Raw genomic sequence first — 13,243 nt, 5'->3', positions numbered from 1 at the left:
ACCCACCCACCAACTCACCCCCCCCCCACCCACCAACTCGCTCACCCACCTCCTAAGTCGCTCACCCACCCACTCACCAACTCACCCCCCCACCCACCCACCAACTCGCTCACCCACCCACCAACTCGCTCACCCACCCATCCACTAACTCACCCCCCTACCCACTCATCCACCCACCCACCAAGTAGCTCACCCACTCGCCCGCTCACTTGCACTTTGGCAGGTGATACTTTTTTTACTTTGGCAGCAGCAGTTTTTTACGCTGCGTGCCAGAGATCACTTTCGACGTTGACGCACAAGGTGCACAATTAGTTTTTTTTCTTTCACCTTCCACGATTTGAAAGAAAAAAAAACGAAAATGTCACGCCGCGCGTTTCGGGTGCGGGATGACGATCCCGGTTCACCGTAAATCATAAATCACCGCTCACGGGGCGTCGTCTACAAACCACGGGGCCCTCCTTCACATTCTTGCACGCCTGCCCATCGCGACGGCGCGTGGCCTATGACCTGACGCCACGCCCGGCACCGGCCCCGGCCCTCCCCACATCCACTCCCTCGCCCGGGCGGCATTCCTGCGCCCGATACCATCTGCCGCATGGGAAGGCAAACATCCGAAACTAACCCCAATACGCGCTTCGCACGGTGGCCCCCGGCCAACCCTGGCGACCACTCTCGCACGCAGTCTCACGCTCCCTCGCTCTCCCTCGCCCTCTCTTGGGGTGTCCATGGCTGAACCCAATGTTCTGGCTCTTGGGATCCATCTTCAGTAAACTGGGGGTGCCTGTTTTACAAGAGCTGGTTCATATACGGAGCGTCTTACCTGGCAAATAAGCGCCACGATCTTGGAAACTTTGTCTGCGCCCAAGCAAAGGTGGCATTTTACAAAACCCGGAAAAAGAAGCAGCTGCTAGGCGACACGGACGATGGCTGCTCAGCGGTGGCCATGTTGAGGGGCCTGCTCCGACTGGAGCACGCCTTGTACCACTCCTATGCCGGGGACACGCACGCCGTGTTCCTTGAACGGTGGGGGGGCCGGTCAGGCCCTCTGCACCAACACAAACGATGCACCGACTTTCACATTTTGACCGGTCGACTTTAAGCGGGCGATGTGCGTGACGACGCGGTTCTTGCATTGCTCGTGGCGGTGTGGCGCACGTGCCGCGGTTTTGCAATGGCGACGTTGCTGTACTCGATGTTGGTGATCCCGTATCAAAAACGGCTCCAGAGCTATTGCTGCTGGTAGCAATGAAATTGGTTACAAAGTCTCTCGCTTTCCCTCCCCCTCCCCGTCTCTCTCGCTCTCCCTCCCCTCTCTCTCTCTCGATCTCCCTCTCTTTTTCGCTCTGTCTCGCTCGCTCTCGCTGTCTGGCTCGCTCCCTCTTTCTTTCTCTAGCTCCCTCCCTCGCTCCCTCCCTCGCTCTCCATTGCCCTCTCTCTCGCTCTGTCTCGCTCGCTCCCTCTTTCTAGCTCCCCCCTCTCTCTCGCCCCCCCCTCTCTCTCGCTGTCTCTCTCGCTCACGCCTCTGTGGGTTCAGTACCATGTGAAAATGATGGCACAGCCGGGTGTGCAGCGCAACCAGCAGATGTGGCTTTAGTGTCGCTACCCTAAAAACAAGGCCCTCTGTATAGCGAGCCATCTACAAACCAGGTCATAGATAAACAAGATCGTTTCCAAAGCAGATCATCTTCAAAGAAGATCATCTTGAAATACATCTCTCTCTCTCTCTCTGAACCAGGCACTCGCAGATGCAGACTTTATTTTAGCCAGTAAGGCCCATTCAGCCAAACAGCTATTTTACACGGACAACCAGACTTTCCAAACTAAGAATAAGGCAGGTCTTAAATTTAGACTTAAAACTTTCGTAACTGCAGGTCCACCCTAAAACATACGGCAGACCCCTCTCTAACCCAAGCAATCTATAAAATAGGTGATCTATAAACTAACATTATCTTGAAAACATATTTCTAATAGTCAAGCCTTCTATAAACTGGGCCGTCTGTGAACCAGGTTCTCTTTAGACCAAACTTAATTTCAAGCACGTCTGCTCAGCAAGAGGCTAGGAATGCTTCAGGTAAGAAATTGGCCTGAAGCCTTTTGAGTTCAGATGACAGGCCAGGAGAGTTTGCGACAAAGGAGCGTGGGGAGGTGAGAGGGTTAACACCGCAACCCCCCCTCCGGGCCCAGCGGCGCGGGAGCGGCTCCAGACGGCACCGCGCCCAGCGTCACGGTGCTCGACGCGAGGCCTCGCCCTGGGCGGCTAGGCCGGGGTCATCACGGCCGTCCCAACCATCTCACGCCGGCGGCTCGCGGCTAAGGGACCGCGCGGACTCGGCGCGCATTCCCCGGCTTGTCCATGGCGGCTCTCACATTGCCACCCGGGGCAGGTAGGATTGCTGCTGTCCCCGTGGTGGGACTGCTGCCCCGTGGCTGCTGCCAAGCGTCGTCTGCTTCTGCGGGGAATTGCATTCTGCCACGTTGGCAGCGGCAATCCACAACCGTGGCAAAATACAGAAGCATAGAAGGCCACCTCTTCTGCTTAAAACTATATATTTTTTATTATATCTTATCAGCCACATGGCCCTTCTGGGAGTGTATAATTTTACCAGCATTTATTGGTTCAACAGGAACAAATCTCTGGACCGGTTTTGATATTCAGTGGCTCATCAGCACTGTCACGCTTGCTTGAACCAATGCTGGAGAACTGCCCAGATGTATATATAGGCAATGGTCCACTCCGTTAGATATGGGTCTAAGCTGTACGAAAAGCTCTATACAAAACACAACACAAAATAATCATTGGAATCACTGCGGAGAATACAAAAAAAGTCAGATAATGTGTCTCCTTCACAAATCTGTCCCTCAAATGAAGATTTTGTTCTACAGAATAAACACTTCACGAGACTCAAACATTGCATCTCCTGGCTTTGGCATTCATGCTCCTCGAAGACACCGGTGGTGGAACCATGAACCGCATATCATCGGAGCATCAACAGCAGGCCGATGCTGCGCCGCTTCTCCTTCATGAATGGGAAAACTAAGAGCCACGAGCCACAGCGGTGCAGGCGTGGTCATGCGACACAAACTACGAACCACATAGCAAACCCACAGAGATACTGAGGGATGCCCAGAGACCCGCAGAGATGCGCAGCGCAACATTAAAGACAGGCCACATCGGTGCGATTGTGGCCACGGCAACCGAAACTATGATCAATACAGCAAACCACTGTGGACTGCACTCCTTCAAACGGAGGAATCGCAAAAACCATGAGATCTTTTTTTTTTCCCCCCCGAAGCCATCTCGAGGCTAGCAGACTACGACGTTGGCATCTAGCCGCTGAACGTATTGCCGCTCGCAAGGAGAGACGGAAGATTGATCATTGCATTACCGTCTCCCAGCCATCTCGCAGTGAACATCATGTGTAGATGTGTATTTGTCGTGACATCGCTGTATGCCGACATGTTGTGGGTGTGCGCTGAATAATATCGCTGGATGGCACCAGGCCTGAAGTGCAGTGCCGACCTTGCAGGGCAGGGCGTGTGGGTGCCGACCCAAGGATGAGGTCGTGTGAGGTCATGGCACTCTGGTTGACCCGGGAGGACACGTGACCGGTTAAGTTGCCAGAGGGGCCCCAAGAGGGGGCTAGGGGGGGGGGGTCACGTGATTCGGACCCAGATCCTTCCCGAGGATTCTGGAAGGTGGACGTGGCCAAGGGTGGAGCCGTCCACGCCGCAGAGAATATAAGCCGGGGTCCCGGGGTTGTTGTTCATCCTGGAAGAAACCCTTCGTCTGCGTTCTCCGTTCAACGAGTCTCCAACACGTGGACCCGGGCCGAAGCTGTTGGTCCCGGTCTGTAGTAGCAGTTACGTTGTAACTAGTGTAGTAACTAGTGTAGTAACTAGTGTAGTAGCTAGTGTAGTTAGCCGGGTGGTCACCACTATAGGTTGTTATTCTGTTAAGGGGAAGTTACCCCTTGTGTTGGAACTGAATACATGTGTTGCCTCCAAGTCTACGTCTGCGACTCAGTTGAAACATTACATATTCATACAAAAAGACAAAGATCCCCAGTATAGCCTTAACAGACTGTTTGGGCAAGTGCTGTTAGCGAGCACCTATGAAGGCCGGCACAGCAAACAAGCCGGTGGGTGGCCAACACCACGCCCGGCCGCCTTTGTCTCCCTAGTGGCAATGTTTTTTTTTTACACATAGCACTAGGCACTCAATTGGGGCTGAGTCGACCTAGGAGACGCTCGGGACCGGTTCAGATAATCGTCACTGATGTTGCCCGTGAGCGGGAATCGAACTCGTGTCTCCGGGTGTCGTAGCACAGCGCACTGACCGCTACAGCACCGATCCCCATTATACAATGCACACACACACACACGCGCGCACGTACGTGTATGTTTACGTCGCTAATGTATTATTTACGTAAGCTGCCGTTACCATTGCCGCGCGCGCCGCGCGTGTTAATTACGCCGTGTTTGCGTTGCTCATTAGCGGGCCTCGTTAATAAAGCCCCGGCCGTCACCGCTCGCTCCCTCCCGGGCCACCATCCATCGACCACTTCGGCTCGAAAAACTCCCAGCTCGCGGGTAACATAAATACACAAACAGCGACGCACACCACCTCTATCCCCGCCGGGTAAACAAGCAGTGGTGCATTAACACAATCTCTATTTACGGAGGTTTTTTTTTAAATAAACTAATACATTCTCATACGATGTTATGCAACAAAAAAGTTTTTTTTGCTGGCTGTCTGGACACATCCGAAGGCCGTGCGGGCTGCGAAAATATAAATAAATTGATAAAACAAAAAAAAGTGTGGTTGTAATGGTCAGCACACTGAACTTGCAACCCACATGGCACCGGTTTGGTTCCATCTCCCCGGAGCGACATCTGAAAGAATGGAAGCGAGTTTCCCAAACCTCTGCCCATGCCCCACACTTCCTCAGTTCACCAACGAGTACTGTCTAGTAAAAGGGTTCACCACGGGTGAGTCGGTCGGCAGGTCGCCTGCGGTAGGGCAAAGTGTGGGTACTCCAACGCCGTCCAAGATGTCGAGCCAACGTGGAAGAGAAGGCCAAAAATACCCTCCAGAGCTCCGTCTGGTGCGAGAGCCGGCAGTGGCGTGAGCGGGACACTGCAAGGCCGCGCCTCTGCCACCTCAAGGGTAATTCATTCTGGGAGGCTGCCAGGGGAAAGAATCAATGCCCAAACTAAAGGGAATGAAAGTGTTGGAAAACGTGATGCCTGTCACGGCTAACGATGGGAGGAGAGAATCCACAGCGGAGCAGTGCAGTGTGGCGAGTGAGTGCGCGGGTAAGTGAGCGACTGAGTGGGTGGGTGAGTGGTGGGTGAGTGAGTAGCGGGTGAGTCAGTGGGTGGGTTAGTGGGTGAGTGACCAAGTGGGTGAGTGAGTAAGTGAGCGACTGAGTGGGTGGGTGAGTGAGTGGGTGAGTCAGTGGGTGAGTGAGCGACTGAGCGGGTGGGTGAGTGGACGAGCGAGCGAGCGTGTTGCAGTGACCCGCGGTGTACTGGGGTCCAACACTGCGTGCGGGAGGCAAAAGAGTCAGTCTGGTTGGACCGAGTCCTCATCAACCACGGGGTGGATGTTAGTGGGGACCATGGCGGTGGCAGCGACGGACGATGAACAATCATCATCATCGCATCGTCTGGCCCAGCGGTCGGCGAGAAACGGGAACAAGAAAACGGGGCCTCGGCGCCCCCGCGCGGATGTCCCCCCCACCTCTCCCGGGACCCCCGCCGAGCCATCGCGCCACGCGCACCTCGATCGTGACGGCGCAATCGTTCCCGATATCCGTCACCGCGAGGAGCCTCAGCAGCCCAGCAGCGACGTGCAGCGCGGCGCCGTTTAAATCCCACGCTGTGCTCTCTCCTTTCCTCCTCCTCCTCTCTTCTGTCACGGTTTTACCCCCCTCCCCAACCCCCACCGACCAGAAAATCTCATTTCTGTGCCTCTCCGGGACATGTCTGCCGCGACTCGTGTTTTAAATCTACTTCTCACTTGCGTCACTTCACACGCGCCATGCTCCCTTTTAATCAGAGCCGCCGATAACATTGAGCGGGACCCCCCACCCCCCACCTCTCTCTCTACCCCACGCGTCTCGCGCTCACGCCACCTCCGATTCGCTCGCTCCGAGCGAACGTCCTTGGGTCGCCGCGTGTGCCAGAGAAACAAAGGTGAGCCCCTCCCCCCCGCCTGCCCCCCCCCGCCTGCCCCCCCCGCCTGCCCCCCCTACCCCCCCCCCCGCCTGCCCCCCCCCGCCTGTCCTCCCCCGCTTGCCCACCCCCCCCCCGCGGTGAAACAACGACGGCGGCGTGCGGTTGTCCGTTGCTGCTCCTGCTGCGATCATCAAGCGGCAGAGAGAGCGCGGGGGGCGGGGTGGGGGAGAGCGGAGTCGTTGGAGTCGGTTCCCCCCGCACGGTTCGCCAGGGTACGGCCACCGCCCTCGTAGCAAGCGGCGTCGAGAGAGATCGTTGCGTTTGAGCGAAGGTCACGAGTTCAGCCGCACGGATACATTTTTTGTTCGCTCCCGCTGGCCTTCGCCGGGAGGATGCGAATCGACCCGGCCACGTTATGACGCGTGGCGTGGCACAACGGTGGCTTGGAGATGTTATCTCCCTCGCCTGCGATACAGGAGGTCGTGGCTTCGATCCCGACCCTGACGCCTGCTGTATATTTGGAGTTTGCATGTTCTCTGACTCTTCCCCGTGGTCGCTCCGGGTCCCCCGGCTTCCCCCCTCCATATTAAGAATCAACATGCATTTAGAGTAATTGGCTGCGATACATTTCCACATGATAAGCCAATAAGTTGAGCTATCATTTGTGGGCCAGCTCGCTTCTGAAAAAAGGAGCTATATAGCTCAGTGTGCCGTACCTGGTAAACAAAAAAAAAGTTTAAAGTTTACAACAGAAACCGCAATGAAGTATCTGTACCTTTCCCGTTCCTTGCTCCTGCCAAATATAAAATGCGGACCGGCTGTTTTGGCTGGGCGGCCCTCTCTCATGAGTAGCCCCCTTCGCTGTCATTTGACAAAGGTGCAGCCCTGCAACTTGCCTGTCCCCCCCCCCCACGATTGACTACGTCCGGTGCAAAAAGAAGTTCAACACACACACACATCCACTGCTGGCGGAAGGGCCTTCTCCCTGCAGGAACCACCAGAGATGTCGTCTAGAGGATTCCTTGGCCTACTCTTCCACACCGTTACAGACAGATTGTAAGGGGTGGGAGCGCACGCTTTTACCCCGCCGCACGTGACATGCCGATCGCAGACGAACCGTGGCGTTCCGATCGCCGGGGTGGATAGACCCTGAGGGGGGAGGGGGGGCGCGTGGTGAGAGGTCTCCAGAGAATTCCCCACCACTGCTTCGAATGCCTCGCCGGGAGATGGAACGCGGCGAGCCAACCGTTGCGTCGCGGTGGTGTGCGCAGAAATGTTCAATTATTGTGACGTTGACTGTCATCACAATTATTGTGGCTCATTTATTTTTCTCCGGTGGGCGGGGGGGGGTGGGGCAAATGGGTGGGGGGGGGGCCTCGTGCTGCTTCGTACGGCAACGTTCATTCATTATAATAATTACAACAATAAATATTATCTAATTATTTATATCGTGGGGCCCATCCGGGGCGAGAGCTCGTGCTGCTTCGCAAGGCAATGCTTTTTTTTAAAAAAAAAAAACTTGTTAAAATAATTATAACAATAACCGTTATTTATTTATTTACGTCCACTTCTCGCGCCACCGATTGGAGCTCGGTGGCGCCGCGACACGGTGGATGCACGCGCGGCGGTGCCGGCGGCGGCGGCGGCGACGGCGGCGGCGCGTTGCTGACACCGATCACTCGCCGAACTCGCGCCGGCCATCAAAATATTCATGTCGATATTAATCTCGATATTCATTTCCAGCCACGATCAAATTCTGGCAGGACCTTGAAACGGCGCTATAATAATTGCCGTAATTGGATCCTACAGGATCTATAATTAGCGTTTTCTCACAGCCGTTGGGCCAGGAAGCCGCTGCAGCCAGCTGTTACCGGCAAATTTACTGCTTAATTAATCTCGAAATGACCTTGCGGGTATTTACTGTTCCTTGTAATTGTTTTCTCCTCCGTTCACATTTTAATATAGAAATTTTTTTTTCACGCCATGCCTCCTCGGATTTCCCCCCCCCCCCAAGAAAACAACAACAACAACAACGCGAGCACGCACACGACCCTGGGGCTTAATCTGGAAGCGAGCAGAGTCGGCCGGAGGGTAGACACGGATCGTTTAATCCTTAAACGCCCAAACAAGGGCACCTGGCCACGCCGAAACACCTTTAATCCGTCAACACCCGCGGGTAGCCGATTTTGCTCGTCGTGCCGCGGAGATGAGCCGACGTCTTAATCCTCACCGGCCTCCCCAGTGCTCGCAGCCCACAGAAAAAAAAACGTGGGGGAAGGAGGTGGGGGGGGGGCACATGTCCGCCCCCGTTGTCCCGTAGTACCCTGCCCCCCCACGCCCGCTACGCATCGTTAGAAGCCCCCCCCCACCCCCGTGCAGAGCCGACAAATAGCGCACGCCGTGTCGATTGTTGTTGTTTTATCCCAGTTGTGCTCTCTCTCTCTCGTCCCTCGGGTTTATGGGGGTGAAGTCGACAGTGGGCGGCTGTTATGCTGGCTCATCGCGTGGCTCCGTGGGGACAAAGTGCCGCGGGGAGGAAAAGAGCCCAGGCCAGAGTTCAAAAAGAGCAACGTCTCTCAACGCCCACGTGTGCCGCTGGATGGGAGGTGGTGGGCGGGGGCTTGGTGACGCCATCGGCATCATTGGTCGCGTCACGCCGGGCGCTGCTCGGAGAGGGGTTTCCGGCCTTCGGAGGACAAGGATGTGTGGGGCGGCCGCCATTTTTAAAGCGAGCAGAGTAGTTCGATTGCAACGTTTTGCGGATGAATCGACACAATCGAATGAATTAATGAGCGAGCAGTACACGAATGAACCAGCGAGTCAATGAATGAACGAGCGAGTTAGTGAATGAATCAACGAGCGAGCGACTGAACGGTCGAGCGAGCGCTAAAGGGGTTGACATCACTATTAGGCGATGCTTCACAAAATAATAGCATGCGACTCGCGCGTAAATAAATGCGCTAGCTTAGCGGGGGGGTACTGTGGTTGTTGGTATGCGGTGGGGGATGCGGGGGGTGGGCGGGAACGTGGGGGGGGGGGGCACAGGGTAGAGAGGAAGGGGAGGGGGGGTCTGCAAGGTGCTGCATTTAGAAAAGAACATCTCCGTTTCCATGACAACGCGCCTACTGCCAGCCACGTGACGCGTGCCGCCACGCGCAGCCATCTGCGGGGGGCCCCCTGGGAGCCTGCCGAGTCATCGCGAGCTCGCCAGATAAAATATTCATGCCCCTACTCTAGTTTTCCCGTATTTCATTTCACGTTATCGCTTTCGACTAACGTTTATCTTGCTTCTCCCCCCGCCCCCCCCACTAGGTGTGGCCTCCCACCACCAAATACGAGGGACAGCTGCGCCACTGTGACCTTCGGCCCCCTGCTGACCCCCGCCCCCCCCGCTGGTAGGGTCACAGCAAAGTAGCGACGGCTACGTGATTGTGAGATCCACCAAATCACGCCGGTGCTGTGTCGGGGAGCGCGGGGGGAGGTAAAGGGGGGGGGGGGGAGCTGAGCACCTCCCCCCCTACACGTCCACCTCCCCCACATCACCCGCCACATCAATTCCTATAGTCGTCAAAAAATGTTGGTTACGAAAATTAGTATAATTAAGCCATGGGCGTAGCAGCCGTTCTGCGTAGGCACGGGGGGTGAGCGCCAGAGCAGAACGCTCGACAGACAACAGCGGATCGTCGTATCGTTAGTCATTCCGTTTGGCATGTCTTATTTATAAAAAAAGTTTGTTTAACGTTCACTGATGTCGTGCCCCCTTCACACCCGACCCCCCCTCCTTCCCGCTGAGCTTTTGAATACCCACCACGGCGGTTCGGTTTCTTCGCTTGAAACGACGAGGGTCGCTCGGGGGCCCGCCGAAAATAAGGACGACGATCACGGTGACGTGTGACCTGTGACCTGCGACCCGTCCGGGGGCCGCGCACCGCAGCGATCGATTACGCACGCGAGAATCAATCGTCGCCTTTTGCTTTCCGTTAGATGCCTTTCCCTTCTTTCTCTCTTTCTTTCAGCGGCCAACGCCGCGACAAATTCCGATCGCGGCAGGACAATCAAGGGACTCGCAGGGCAAACGAGCAGGCCGAGGCCGCTGACGCCTCGAGAGGAAATGTCAAGCGGCAAAAGAGTCGTGGTTGCCGGACGACTCTCTTCCAGTGTCGCGTCCCCCCCTCCCACCTCCACAAGTTTATTTCAGTTCCTCTTCGAATTGACGTGGGCCCTGTGGCATTTCGCTGCACAGCGCGCGATGAACACGAGACAAAGCAGAGAGTACGCAAATAAACAATCGGACGATAATTCGACGACGATTCCCCGGTGACTGTTTGGGTTTTGCGAACCTGTGATGCTCGCATCGCACCGCCCGCTGCTCGAGCCGTGGACGCGACCACCCCCCCCCCCACCCCCCACCCCCCCCAACCCGTAGTCACTTGGGACGCTGTCAATCATCCACCTAGGTTCATAAACGTTAGGCTCAAAGGGCTCTCGCTTACCTGGTGGAAAATAACGGGTTCGATTTGCCTGGTGTGGGGGCTGGGGGGGGGGGGTGGGTAGGGGGGGGGGGTGGCAGTGGGGGGGGGGGATGGATGGGGGTGGGTGGTGGGAGGTCACGCAATGGTGGGGTAAATCGTGGGTATACGCCTTACTCTTCCAAGACGTCTGACTGGCATAGAAGAGTGGATCTAAACACCCTTTACGCAGGGGGAGGGAGGGGGGGGAATGGAGAAGGGGAGGGGGGCTGTCTTGAAATTAATTAATTTATAACTGCTTTTTGCATTTATCCATTAAAGAGTTATTTTTTTGGTTAGATCGCGTAAATATAAAAGTGTTGTAGACCTGCCACCACCCGACACAGACAACTAGTAAGGGTTGTCACGTAAACAGAACATTTATATATTTACGCGATCCAACCCCCCAAAAAAACCCCCTCTATTATGGATGATATTGGTCGCGAAAGCCTGCTCAGTGTTAAACTCAACAAACCGATATTTTGCGTTCAGTTTGTTGTCGCTCGCCGCAACGCAAGGCGTGAAAGACGTTCACAACGCGCGCACAGTACATGAAGCTCGCTCCAGTTGGAGGCCCCTTCGGGCAGCAGTGTCGCGAGCGAGCGCTTGCAGGTTCTGCGCCTGTACCTTTACCGATTCAACCAACCCCCCGGAGACGACGCAAAGAGGGGGGGGGGGGGGGGAGGGGTGCTTGCGGCGTCGTGCGGAGGACGTCCCGGAGATTGGAGGGAGGCAGAGGCGACGACGAGAGAATCCACCCCATACCGAACGGCAAAACAAAGCCCAGCACGATGCTCGCGTCGATAATAAAGGGGGACGGGGGGGGGGGGACGACGGAATTGGTTTCCATTCGTGATCTGCGGAGAAATCTTAAGGAGAGGCCAAATCCGAGAGCGATTGGCGGGAGAGGCCGGGGGGAGGGCAGGGGGGCCGGACTGTGCCGAGTTGCCGTGGCCTGGGGACGGTGGTGATCGCGATGTCTTTCTGAGATTGCTGAGATTAGCCGAAACATCGTTACCCCCCCCCCCCCATCATCCCCTCCTCCTCCTTCTTCCTCCTCGCTCCGCTGTTTTTATCGGTGCCGCGCGTTACCCTGGAGTCCCAGCGACAGAAAGCAGCCTTCACCTTCACCAAACCATTCGTCAATAAAATTAATGAATGAGTGAAGAATTAAACAATGTATCTATATGTATGTACGTATGTTGAGCAGCTCCCTATCCACCCAGCGGTGCAACGTCCATAACCCTCAATTTGTACGTACGTGTGTTGTACTTCTTCCGCACCGTACGTAGCCAGCCGTGCTAATCGGAGGCGCGGGGGAAGGACAACAAACTTAACACAACAACAAGCAGTTCTAAACAAACGAGTTTTTTATCCTAGAATTACATGGCTATTGGGTGCCACCATCCGCCATGGGAACGTGGAACTTCTGCCATTGCCTCGGCACTGACTATAAGCAGGAGACGACAATGATTTGCCTGAATGGCCACGTGAGAAGGACATCTCCGTCGCTTTTGGATCAAATCGTCATGGGAGGCTCACGATAAATGTGGCACGTTGGGCCACAACGTTGGGCCATAACAATGCCAACCAACAATGCCAACCCATGGTGCCAACATTGGTTGCGTGTTCGCTGGGCGTTCGTAACAACACAAACCCGCGACCAAACCACCCGGAGAATGCGTCCGGTCTCGCCACATTGCGAACGCAAAGCAGGGGTTGAGCCTGGACAGAGCTTGGATGGGCCACCACCGTGCGTATTGTGTTCGGCAGAGTGCGGCGCATTGTGTGCGTCTATGATGTCGCATCTACGCTTGCACGGTGGGAGGAGATGGGATTGCAACAGAGAAAACTCACCTTGCAGACAGGGAGATAACACTCAAAAACCCCGCATGGATGGACTCACGAAATCCACCGTTTGTACTGCCATCAGCAGGCGGTCTACACCAACCCCCCCTCCTCCCTGCCGGACGTGGGCATCAGTTAGTCTGTGGGTCCATGGATCCATGAGTTGATGGGTCTGTGGGTCCGTGTGTCTGTGGGTCCCTACATCTGTGGGTCCATGAGTCGATGGGTCTGTGGGTCCGTGTGTCTGTGGGTCCCTGCGTCCGTGGGTCCATGAGTCGATGGACCTGTGGGTCCGTGTGTCTGTGGGTCCCTGCGTCCGTGGGTCCATGAGTCGATGGACCTGTGGGTCCGTGCGTCTGTGGGTCCCTGCATCCGTGGGTCCATGAGTCCATGGGTCTGTGGGTCCGTGTGTCTGTGGGTCCATGCGTCCATGAGTCCGTGAGTCCGTGCGCACGCGTGGACGTAAGGAACAGCGCGACACTCACCGCGCAGTACCCTCAGCTTGACGCTCTTCGAGATCTGGCCGAGGACGTTGGAGGCGACGCACTCGTACTCGGCTTCGTCACGCGCCGGCCGCAGCGGCTGGATGCGCAGCACTGAGCTCGCTCCATTGTCGTAGTCGATGATCTGTGCATGCGGGGGTGGGGGCGGGGCACGGAGGAAGGAGGTGGGGGGCCGTGTCAAGACCGAAGACAAGCCGCGCGTCG

The 13,243-nt window shown here is 56.0% G+C and overlaps 1 protein-coding gene and 1 long non-coding RNA gene across 30 annotated transcripts in view; one reads left to right on the top strand and one right to left on the bottom strand.

Annotated features, from left to right (window-relative positions):
• Positions 1-13,243, bottom strand: part of PTPRD (protein tyrosine phosphatase receptor type D) — a 226,045-nt gene that overhangs the window by 109,484 nt on the left and 103,318 nt on the right. For all 29 annotated transcript variants that reach the window (XM_032970552.2, XM_032970560.2, XM_032970556.2 and 26 more), the window contains exon 4: positions 13,022-13,163. In XM_032970552.2, coding sequence (XP_032826443.1) covers positions 13,022-13,163 — 142 coding nt within the window. The remainder of the gene's footprint in view (positions 1-13,021; positions 13,164-13,243) is intronic.
• Positions 5,762-10,701, top strand: LOC142930886 (uncharacterized). The gene is made up of 3 exons (XR_012946862.1): positions 5,762-6,198; positions 9,493-9,575; positions 10,197-10,701. It is a non-coding gene; the product is annotated as an uncharacterized LOC142930886 (long non-coding RNA).

The sequence above is a fragment of the Petromyzon marinus genome, chromosome 44, assembly GCF_048934315.1.
Source record: "Petromyzon marinus isolate PM22_M1 ecotype Great Lakes invasive population chromosome 44, UKy_Petmar_22M1.pri1.0, whole genome shotgun sequence".
Classification (NCBI taxonomy): domain Eukaryota; kingdom Metazoa; phylum Chordata; class Hyperoartia; order Petromyzontiformes; family Petromyzontidae; genus Petromyzon; species Petromyzon marinus.
The sequence above is the reverse complement of the archived record's forward strand: the minus strand, read 5'-3'. Positions and strand labels throughout refer to the sequence as shown.